The following is an 11,742-nucleotide window of genomic DNA, read 5'->3' as shown; positions in this document are numbered from 1 at the left end:
CAGACGAAATCCGGCTTGCTCGGCTCTGGTGTTTGGGTGTGTAAATACACGGAGGCGGGGCTGAGGACAAGAGGGTCTCTGTTGTGGCAACACTTGCAAAAAAACAAAAAAACAAAACAAAAGAAAACAAAAAAATAACCCGTCTGCTCGTGGAGTCTGCACGCAAAGCAAAAAGAGTTTTTTTCCCCCCCGACTTGTCGCAACCCGAGTTTGTCCCCCCCCCCCCCCGACTTGTCGCAACCCGAGTTTGTTTTTAAAGTTTCTTCAACGTCGGGGTTTCGACTGCTTTGAGGATTTTGGGATGCCGAAAAAAAAAGAACAATCTGGAACAAAACCAGAGTGGACGTTGCATCCTGGAAGGTTGTCAGTCAGCGTGTGAGGGTTGTGCGAGCGTCAGCCCGCGTGGGAGAATCCTGGCTGGTTGCTGCTGGTTGTCCACTCCCTGGCTCTGACGTGAGTCTCACAGGAATCCCTCCCTGCCTGTTGTTGTCGTCGTCGTCGTTGTCGCTGCTGTCGCTGCTGTCCCGAGTGGGAACAGCCGCACAGCCAGAACACGCCTCGCCCGACACACACACACACACAAGCACGCTCTGCCAGGACTGCCGGGTTGTTCCGACTTGGTTGTTTCGACTGGTTGTTCCGACCGGAATTCCAATCCGCTGAGCCGAGCGGCGGTTTGTGTCTAGACGAAGCTCAGTTGTCGGGGAGACTCCCTGGTGCAGGAGCGGGGCGGCCGCGGGGCTCCAGGAAGTTTTGGTGGGAGAATGTTTCTCCCACCACCCCTCCTCCTCCTCATCCTCCCCCCCCCCCCCCCCCCCCCCTGCTCACTTTTCCCCCTCCTTGGGGGGATTTTCAGCCATCGCACGACGACTCGGCGCTGGGAGTTTTTCTCCCATGGAGGAGTCGACCTCGCTGAGATACACGAGAGAAAAAACTCTCCTCCTTTCATGTCTCAAGCAGCAGCCGAGCCCACCTCGCACACAACCCAGCAGCCCCTGCCTTTATATATATATATCTATCTTTTTTTACAGTTGCAAGATGCACACAATGCGAAGCGGCTCAGTCGCAAAACCTCCTTTGAAGTTTTTGTGACTTTTGTATCTGCCGCTGTAGAACAAAAGCAGTTGCCATTTGCAAGACGCTATTGTCTCCTTGTGTGTGTGTGTGTGTGTGCGCGTGTGTGTGCGCGCAGACAGATAAGGCGGCGTGACGGTAGGATCAGGGCGCAGACACCCGCTGACTCACAGCTCATTAGCCGCCACACTCAGCTGCCCTCCGGCTGCCTCTCCTCTATGCTCGCCTCCTCTCCTCTTCCTCTTCCTCTTCCTCCTCCTCCTCCCCTCTCACCTCTTCCACACCTCCTCCTCCTCCTACTACTCCTCAGAAGGTTGAAGTGGTGACAGCGAGGCTTTGGAGACGGTGGAAATTGCTGACTGGGTAGACGCAGCAGAACCGTCACCGACTGTCAGCTGTCGGCACTCTGCGGGAAGATGAAAATTAAACCGTGAATGTCACGCCGTCGAAAATAGACGGTCGGAATTTGTCCCGAAATCAGCAGAAAATGTGCTGAAATGTGACGCAAAGGGACGGAAAAGAGCCGCTGGTCTCTGGAGAACATTTTCTTTCAGTGAGCCAACATGCAGAATTCAGATTTCAGTGTGCAGTGTTTCACTGTTCTTGGAGTTTAAAAAACACCCAACCAACCAACCAACCAATCACCTTCACCAACACCTGCGAGGCTCCGGCTTCGTCCCGCGTGCCTCCTTTTATCGAAGTCGCTCCAAACAGAGTGTTGTGTTGTGCATGCAACAGGTTTAGCACCACAACTGCGACCCCACGCGCAGCTGCACAGCAGCAGCAGCAGCAGCAGCAGCAGCAGCTGGCGGCCCGGAGCGTCGCATCTGGCGCTGCATGCAGCACCGACCGAATGTCAGCGTTTCATCTCCACCTCCGCCTGTGTGTCAAATCAAAGCCACGACTCCCAAAGGCTAAATCCACACTTTTTTCCTCACCCTTTTTTCTCTTCTTCTTTTTGGCGGTGGTGGTGGTGGGGGGGAACAAAACAGAGTGGAGAGAGAAGCCACGAGCTTGTACATCAAGGCTGCACTTCAAAGGGAGCGCCAACCGGTGGAGGTTCAGCGCCTCGCCGCCAGGAGTGTGAGTGTGTGTGTGTGTGCGTGTGTGCATGCGAGGAAGACTCACTTCATTTCTACGGCCGTTGGAAGTGCAGTAGTGGAGCCTTTGAACTTGTTGCCGGCCTGTGTCGGCCTGCAGACTGACAGGAAACTGGAGGGGGAACCTGTTTTTCTGCACTTGGCCTCCAGGTGTGGTGGGACGCGGGGGGAAGAGGAGGAGGAGGAGGGTTGAGGGTGAGTTAGGTGGGGGGATCCTGGACTGAAACCGGAGGGAGACGACCGTCGGCCCGCCTCTGACCTTTTCCCGACACGAATGCGTTGCGTGCCGCTGCAAAGGCCCCGGTGAAAGGAGCTCGGCGGGAAGAGCGAAACTGCAGCCGGTGACTCAGCAGCTTGGAACGACTCCCGCTTGAGACACACAGACACTCAGACAGAGAGACAGGCAGGCAGGCAGGCAGGCAGTGAGCGTCAGCAGCCAACGCCTCCCTGTGTCTCCTTCACATGCCAGGTCGGCACAGTGCCACCCAAATCACACTTATTTATTTATCTATTAACAAAAATTATAATAATAATAATAATAATGATAATAATAATAATAATAATAATAATAATAATAATAATAATGATAATGATGATAATAGACCAAAAGTTTTGTGTGTCCTTTTGTTTTTGTTTTTGTATTGTTTTCTTCTTTATTTGAATGGCCTGAAGTTATAGCTCAAGTTGGAATTTATTTATCGTATTGGAACCTCCCAACAAAAAAACGTGCTTCAGAGCCAATCGGAGCTCTGCATCCGCCGTGGGATTGTGTCAGTTTGGGAGGTCTCCTTCCTCCACATGCCTGACTGCACAGCCTGGCTCCCAGATAGCATCAGGCTGTCTGAGATTAGCGCTCAGCTTGTATGGGGGCGCGGTTAAAAAAAAAAAAAAAAAAGGGTGGACGTGGGCATGGGGGTTCAACAACTGCGAGAACTCTGCACGACGACAGCAGCAGCAGCAGCAGCAGCACCAAACTGACGGCCGCGTCTGCATTGCGGACGCTCCTCCACAATGAGCGCTAAGCTGCAGGGCTCAGTGTTGGAGGCAGCCTCACGTTCTGCTGTCGCCCCCAACTCTCCACCGCTCCCTCTGTCCTGGGTGTTGCCAGGCAGGTTTGGTCAGATGTTGGGTGGGGGGAGTGGGGGGTTGCTGCTGCGTCTGCTGCTAAATCCCGCGGTCCCAACATTTTTTGTTGGAGCTCCGACTGGCTGATAACCAATCAGCATCTCTGCAGCGCCGGATCTGCCGTCTGGTAATCAGCAGCAGAGAAACAGAGCAACGTGGCTGTAATCAGCCGGCACAACGCTTCTCGCCGTCGCACCACAACACAAAGTTACCGACGATCTCTTGGCGGTTTTATCAGCTCTGGCATCTTTTCCTCTTCTTTGGAAGGGAGCGCCGTTGCCGCCGCCGTTGCCGCCGCCACCGGCGTGGCCTGTCAGGATCCCTGGGTGACGTGAGGCGTGTGCATGTGCATGTGCATGTGCACGAGAAAGTGTTGCAAAAGAGAGACTGGCTCTGCCCACACGAGCCTGCACCGGCCAATCAGCCGTCGGCCGACATTTTTCACCCCGTAATTAGAACAGACACTCCAACGCACATCCGCTTGATAAGGAACCATCAGTGGGGGAAAAAAGTTGCTTGCCTCCATTTGAATGCAGTGTCCTGCTTTGGGCCACAGCCAATGCTGCAACCTACCACCAGGGGGACGAGCCAGGTTTCTTTTGGCTCCTATTTCTAGGAGGAGTACTCTCGGAAAGAAAGGAATGGGGAAGCTGACCGAGGTCAGATCAAAGTAATAATTGGAGCAGACAGACGCAGGCCAAAAAAAAAAAGGACAGGAAGTGTTTAGCGTTTGACACATTACAGTAAAACGTTACATAAAACAGGAAGTCATATCATTTAAACCCGAAGGGACGACGTAACACAATCAGGAAGTGGTTGCTGGCGGTCGCTTGTGGAGGGTGAAAAATACCGGACCTGCACTACTCCTGTTTGTTCTGGTGAAAAAGAGAGTGAGTAAATGCGTGAGAGAGAGACAGAGAGAGAGAGAGAGAGAGAGAGAGAGAGAGAGAGAGACGCCCACCTGCGCAAAGCTTCACCGCCACATCAAAGACGTCCCTCCGATCGGGGACTTCAAATAGTTTTTCCCTTCAATGCTCCTCAGTGTTGTCGCTGGTATTTACACTCTGCACACACGAGGACTCGCCGCGTGCCCAGATTCTTTTTCCACCATAAACAGATTTTTTTTTTTTTTTTTGAAGGCTACAAAGGATCAGAGCGACTGCGGTGACATTTATCTCCCGGCGCTCTCGGTTGGCTCTGTTGGTTTTACTGGAACTCTTTTCACACGTTTGTTTGACCGATGTCTTCACGTAGCATTTACACAATTATTTAAAGCTGCAAGACTGCAAACTGACGTGTTGTAATGTATACACAGTGTTCTGAGTGTATTTATTTCTATTTAGTGGTTTGCTTGCACACCATTAAACAATAACTTCACTTATTTGCAGAACTTATTTAAGATGAGAACATTTATCCCACTGCCACGCTGCGTGTTTCTCGGTATCTTCAAGGGTTCTAGCTAGCGTGCTAGGCAAAAAAAAAAAAAAAAAGAGCGCAAAAAATCCAGTCTTGCTCTTAAACCTTTAATGCCGACCAACCTTTTTCAATAAGACCTGTGAATGACTAATAATAACTGCCTAAAATACATGTCCGGACTCTCTGCATGTACGCTTATGACACTTTGTTTTTTTACAACCAATTCAATGTTTGATTTTCCAAAAACAAATTCGATGCATCTTTGTTCCAGCTTGGTGTGTATGAATTGGCATCCTTCTAAATGTATGTTTTGAGTCACAATTTGAAGATTCACGGTGAGAAAGGTTTTTGCAAACTGCAGTAGCGCTGCAGGGTTTTTGCTAAGAGCTAATGCACGTGTGAGTCGATGCGATCCGACAGAACCACCGGGTAGCAATGGTTAACCGCCTGGAATTGTGACCCCTCTATTCCAGGGAAACGTGTGTCTCATTTGCCCGAGAAGTTGCGCTGCAGCGCCGCCGCGTCGCTAACTGCCGGCGTGTCAACACTGCTTAGCAACTCGGCCTCCTTGGGCCTAATGACGCGTCACGCAGCCCGGCTCTGTTTGCTCTGGCCCGGTTGAATCACTCCCCTATTTGCGCTTTTTGTGTTGACACGTCCAAAGTTCACTCTTAAATACACTTTTAATTGCAAACATACCTAATACTTGTTGTTCATATCTGCGGCCTTGGTATCCTTGGCTCTCCTTGGCCTGGACATTGTCTTGCTTTCCTCAAACTCGTGCGTGAAGACCAGCACCCTCAAGGTTGTTGTTTTTTTGTTTTCTTTGTAGAGTTTTGACACAATAGTTGCAAGTTGATAGTGAAGAAGAGATCCTTGACTGGAGGAGCACACAGGACGATAACGCTAACACTGGTTAGAATGTGTTCTTCTGTTTCTTACTGCATCTGGTTGGCATGTCGCTATCTGGCAACCAAGACCCGCCGCCCGTGTGGTTCTGGCTTCAATCCTGATTATTGTTAACAGCCAATTAAAACCTCCGCTTTGTTCTTCATCTTCTTCTTTTCCCCCCGAACTGCCGCTCCCCAGTTGGATCCCGAAGAGCAGCGTTGCTGGCTGCACTGGCGGAGGGGCTTGCAGAAAATGATTCCACCACTGGTGGTGTGCAATAAATAGCTTCATCAAACATTCAAGCAGTCACGCGTCTGATTTCCATAAAATAATGAGAGCCCTGCGAGGACCAAATCACAGGCTGTCGACTGGAATGAGTAACGGTTCGGCTTCGATCAAATCAAATCAAGTCATTTGTCCCACGAAGGGAGCGCCCCCCTTTTTTTTTTTTTTTGCCATTTCGAGGAAAACCTTCTATTCGTGATCCATCTTGTGTTATGATTGGTCACACCTGGACTCCTGCCCGGCCGTCTGGTCGAGTTGCTGCAGAGCCACGTTCTAAAAATAGTGCAGAGTTTCCCAGAACGGCTCGACTATGGTTAAAGCCCTCGTTTTTTAAAAAAAGGGGCATGAATACGACTCCCAGCAGTTCTTTCCAACATTAACCCTCCCTTCTAATTTGAGCCGGTGGGAGATATTTTTTTTTTCTCGGTACATCTCACACAAGACACTTTTATAGCAAAATGCACATTGGTGGGATCCCATTAAAAAAGCTCTAATCCCTCCAAACCAGCAGGGTTACTGTAAAACTGGCCACCAGCACACACACACACACACACACACACACACACACACAGAGAAAAGCAGGATTACATGAAATTCTGCACATCTGAGGCTCCCTGGACCCGACAGCTGCCTCAGAGGTGGGGATGCACCACTGCTGGGCCAAGTGTGTGTGTGTGTGTGTGTGTGTGTGTGTGGTTCAGCCAGCCCTGCTGCACGTGTAGTGCTGCAGATGGCACTGCACATCTGGCACCTCTGCAGGGGAACCAGTGTTCAGCTTATTTCCACCGGAGCTGCAGCTCTGTGGTTCTAAAAGTCGCACAAAGTTGTAGTTTGCAGTCGCTGTTGTTCCACTGGAGCTTTCATGCAACCAGACGGCCGACGCGGCTGCACTCGGTTGCGCTCACCTGTATGATCATTTGTCTACTCTCGGGGCCTTCAAAAGCAGAGCAGAGCACAAATGGAACCAGGGTAAAACGGAAAAGTCGACGGAGAACTCAAAGGGACTTTAGATAATTTGGGAATTGAGTTTAACAACTGCAGCACAACCCCGCACCCTGTAATCTGCTGCTTTTGTATCATCCAGAGCATAGAGAGTGTTTATCAGCTGCAGTCAAGCACCACCAGACAATTTTTCCCGAGACAATGGGGCCGTAAAAATCCAGACTTGGCTTTTGTCAAAGGCCTTTCAGGGTTTATTGCACTTGGAGAACCTCCTCGTTGAGGAGGAGGGAGGGGAGAGCCCTGGTGGCTTTTGTGTGTGAGTGTGTGTGTGTGTGTGGGTGTGTGTGTGTGTGTGTGTGTGTGTGTGTGTGTGTGACTTTTTGGTGCTTTTCATTTTTCTCCAGCGTGGGCTCTTGTCCGCCGCAGCTCCAGAAAGTTCCAGCTGCGATGACGAGGGAGCACGAGTTCTCCGAATAGCTGCAGCACCGAAACCTGGAAAAACGCAGTGGAGAGGTTTTTTTTTTTTGGGATGGCCGCCCACCGGCTCAGCAGTGGCCGTGTTTTCCTTCCCTGGACTGCAGCCCCCGCTTCTATTTTTACAGTCTGTCTGTCTGTCTGTCCGCCCCACATTCTGTCATTTATACCGAGGAGGAAAGCCGGCGGGCGACGCTGCATCCTGTGCAGGAAGCGGAAGGGAGTGAGTGAGTGAGTGAGTGGGTTAGTGAGTGGGGGGATTAAAGGGATGCATGGTTGCCTGCCCTCCACTCCGGTGCCCCCCCAGCTGCTGTAATATCCTGCACCGCACTGCATGCCGGAAACCATTTCTATCACTCCCCCCCCCCCCTCCCCCCCCCTCATTACGGCTGCAGAACATTTTCCAGAAAAATGATCATGAATTTGCTGTGCAGCAGGCGTGCGGTGGTTCCTCCCCTCCACCTTCTCCCCCTCCTCTTCCTCCACCTTCTCTTTCTCCTCTTCATAGCCCTTCTCCTCCTCCTTCTCCTCCTTCTTTTCCTCCTCTTCACCCCCCCCCCCCCCTCCTTCTCTTCCTCCCCCTCCTCCGCTTCCTGCTCGCCCGGCTGATCCTGATCCTTTGCAGGAGTCACGTTTGTTGCCTTGGAATGCCAGGGTCGGTGGCGTAACCAGCCGGTGAAACAGACCTTGTGTGTGTCCCGGCACTGATGGTTGCGAAACACGAGTTCGTTGGTCACGACTTGCACAGCGTTGCGCCTCTTCTGGGAAGTTACGCAGCGTCTGTGTTCAGTCACTTCTGCCTCTTATGAAATTGCGTTGCGGAGGCTCCTGTCATTCACTGTGCAGCAGCCTCTCAGTCCTTGAATGGTCTATTGTCTTCCCAAAGCAGACCGTGGCTGCAGGCTAGCATGGACGTTAATGTGGTTCTTCCAGTTTGTCATCCCAGCATTTTGTTTTTTAGCCAAAGTCATAAATGCACAGGTCCACTCCTGTGACCTCCAACGGCAGGTTGCTCATCCTTGGGGTCCCTCCAGGGTGGGTCCTCTGCCAAATAGGCGTCGCGATTCTGAAGACTTTTACTTTTCAGGTGATCCAGTTTTGAACTGTGCTGTCTCACAGTGAGCTTGAGTTTTTCTCTGAGGGCTTTGCTGATGGTTTCAGACACCCCAAATCTCACACAGCGTCAACAGAAACTCTGCAGTGTGTTTTTTTTTTTAAATGTTCCACCTCAGCAGGTGGTTGGAGACTCAGGAGTCAAACCTTGTCCCATCATAGACGAGGACTATCAGAACTTCCAGCCCGGCAGGTTAAATCAGCTGTTTTTCTCCAGAGTCGGAGATTTTGTGAGTTGCTTGATGTTTGCTGATGACACTGTTTTTACTCCTCACTTCTACTAACACTCTATCTAATTTTAGCATCATCCAGACTTGTTTTGTGTCAGTAGGCCAATGTCGCTTTTTCCCTCTGTCCTTCACTCTGGCCAAGGTTCGAGTGGCGCACCGCACCAGAGTCCGGACCGCCATGTCGTCAAAGATGCAGAGCTCCAGCAGCCTGGCTCACCACAAGCGGGTGGTGCAGCAGCTGCGGAGGGAGGCCTGCATCGACAGGATAAAGGTAACTGACCTGCCTTCTGTTTTTTTGTAGGGCTGTAAATGTTTAAATCGGGAATAATCTCTTTCCATAGTTAATTGATTAATCGTGTTGTGATTTGCATGTTTAAACAGTTTTTTATGTCCATATTAATGTAAATCCTTTCTGACCCGAGTGTCAACCAAATGGACACAAAGAAAGGATTTAAATTTTGATCTTTTGTTTTATTATTACTTTCAAAGCAGTGCATCTGTACCCACTTATTACATAGACATTTTACCAGTTCCAACTTGGGTCCCTTCTTGATTCCATACAGCTCCTGTGTGCACAAGCAATTCCTATGAATTGCACTTTTCGACTCATTTAGCAATTGCTTCAGTTAGCTTGTAACTCCTGGATGTTCAGTGTGCAGGTGGGTAGCTTAAACCACCACCGGTGCGATAAACACAGCGAACGATCGTGGGAACATCGCGTCGCGGAAACATAGCGCCACGGCTCGACTACGGGTGAATGGAAGGGACAAAAGATTTGCAATTGCAAATTGCTATGCCTTCATTTCATCTCCTTGCAATTAATGCAACGTCCCTCAACCCCTCGCCCGCCCTCTGCAGGTGTCCAAGGCCTCGTCGGACTTGATGCGCTACTGTGCGGAGCACGCCAAGAACGACCCGCTGCTCATGGGCATCCCGGCCTCAGAGAACCCCTTCAAGGACAAGAAGCCGTGCACGGTTCTGTAAGCCGGCTGTTCGGTGGATTCTGATGAGAGGGAGGGGGGGCGTGGGGATAAAAGTCAGTAGCTAAACTTTCTGTATAATTGGGCCGTCCCATGAAACATTAAACATTCTCCTGCAAGCCGGCTGCAGCTAAAGCAGCAGCTCCACTCGGCCGCTCGCACGCTTTGCTCCTCTGCAGCTGCTGCAGGTGAGAGGTGGGACGGAGGCGGAGTGACCTTGTAATTATCACAGCGAGCCTCAAACGAGCCCCAAACAATCAGCTGGTGGGCATCAGGGCCCGGCTGCCCTTTGACCTTTCACCTCTTACTTTCATCGGCGACCGGCCATAGGAAGCAGCTAATGATACTCTGTCAGGGCAGAGTGGGCGTGGCCAGTCACACCGCTAAAAAACAAACATCCTCTGCTTTTTATCTATTTTTTTTTTCCACTTCCCTCACAGATGCAGAAATCAAAAGATTAAAACGACTAAAAAAGATTAAAGTCTGATTTGGACTGCTGCCGGGTCAGCTTAGGAGCTGATAAGACACCGTTTTTCTTTGTTCACACTGATGACATTTTTTTATGACCCTCATTGCGTTATGATCATTGTGAATGGATGCAAGCGGAGCGAGCCCCGCTGAGGAGAGGAACCATTGTGCCATCCAATCAGGTCGACTTTCTCTCTGATCTTCTCTTCTGCTGCACCAGACGACTGTTATCTACTGTTGTTTGTTTGAAACGTTCCGTGTTTACATCAGACTCACTTGATGAGACTCTGTGTGTTTTTTTTAGTGTTGGCCTTCCTGCTGAAACGCCACGGGGTTTTATTTTGTCGACGTTACCGAGCAGAGCCTTAAAAAAAAAACAAAAAAACAAAACAAAAACAAAACGGAGCAACGTGAGGTCCGAATCACTCACAACTCCCAGTCACACAAGTGCTGTAGTATAATACTGTGAATTCAAAAAGGCCTTTCAGCAAGTTACGTATTTGCGTTCCGCTCCTGAAGTCTTAATTGTAATTGTCTGCAAACAACCAGAGGACTAACCTTAACAACGTTTTCCATTGAACCTTCTCAAGAGCAATTCTGGAGTCTGTACGGCATCCTGATTGGCTGCAGCATAGTGTCCACCCATTACAGTATAGACTCCACCCACTACATTTCCCCATCAGTGAAAACAAACAGAAGCCTTACCAAGTCCTAAATGTGCTGTGGTAAAGGCTCCACCCCCTGCAGTATAGGATCCACCCACTACAGCATAGGCTCCACCCTCTGCAGTATAGGCTCCTCTCACGACAGTATAGGCTCCACCCCCTGCAGTATAGGATTCACCCACTACAGCATAGGCTCCACCCCCTGCAGTATAGGCTCCACTCACAGTATAGGCTCCACCCCTCTGCATTATAGGCTCCATCCACAACAGTATAGGCTCCACTTACAGTATAAGCTCCACCCACTACAGTATAGGCTCCACCTACTGCAGTATAGGCTTCACCTCCTGCAGTATATTCTCCACCCACTACAGCAAAGGCTCCACCCTGTCCTCTCACATCAGTATAGGCTCCACCCACAACAGTGTAGGCTCCACCCCCTGCAGTATAAGCTCCACCCACTACAGTATAGGCTCGACCAACTATATTTCCCCATCAGTGAAAACAAAACAGGAGCCTGCAGTCGTGACTCCACCCACTAGATTCCTAATTCCTAGAACCAACCCAATTATTCAACTCAAGTTACAAATGAAAATATAATTTTCGTTTTTTGTTTTTTCGTTGGGTTTCAATGACTACCTTTCGAGCCGAAACCACCTCGATGTGAACTCGTGATGATCCGGTCATGACTGTAACCTCCACTTTTTGTTCAGCAAGTGGAATTTTCTCCCACTTTTCCATGTTTTTTGTGCCCTTTAGTCGGAGGGGACTTGTTGTTGAAAGTTGTGTGAGGATGATGTTTTTTTGTTTTTTGTTTTTTTCCCCAGTGAACACAAATGTGTCATTAGTGAATACAGTTCCAATGTTTGTTTGTTTTCATGCACCTGTGTGTGTTTTGTGTGTGTGTGTGACGTGACAATTTACTGTACGTTGTATTCTGCCTTCACCTGGTACTCAGATAAATAAAAGAAAAAGTAATGGA

At 49.9% G+C, this 11,742-nt stretch overlaps 1 protein-coding gene across 7 annotated transcripts in view; it reads left to right on the top strand.

The window, feature by feature from the left end:
• Window positions 1-11,742, top strand: part of gng12b (guanine nucleotide binding protein (G protein), gamma 12b) — a 23,514-nt gene extending 11,772 nt beyond the window's left edge. For 2 of the 7 annotated variants that reach the window (XM_076023332.1, XM_076022942.1), the window contains 2 exons: window positions 8,793-8,921; window positions 9,509-11,742. In XM_076023332.1, coding sequence (XP_075879447.1) covers window positions 8,829-8,921; window positions 9,509-9,634 — 219 coding nt within the window. In that variant the 5' untranslated portion in view covers window positions 8,793-8,828 and the 3' untranslated portion in view covers window positions 9,635-11,742. Of the gene's footprint in view, window positions 1-3,647; window positions 4,190-4,468; window positions 5,521-7,878; window positions 8,426-8,593; window positions 8,651-8,792; window positions 8,922-9,508 lie in introns of those variants that run through there. The other 5 variants (XM_076023172.1, XM_076023014.1, XM_076022857.1 and 2 more) reach the window with 5 other exon arrangements.

This window comes from Nelusetta ayraudi, unplaced genomic scaffold (assembly GCF_046127955.1).
Source record: "Nelusetta ayraudi isolate G7.1 ecotype Tasmania unplaced genomic scaffold, CSIRO-AGI_Nayr_v1 ptg000001l, whole genome shotgun sequence".
Classification (NCBI taxonomy): Eukaryota; Metazoa; Chordata; class Actinopteri; order Tetraodontiformes; family Monacanthidae; genus Nelusetta; species Nelusetta ayraudi.
Note: the sequence above shows the minus strand (reverse complement) of the source record. Positions and strands in the feature narration are given on the sequence as shown.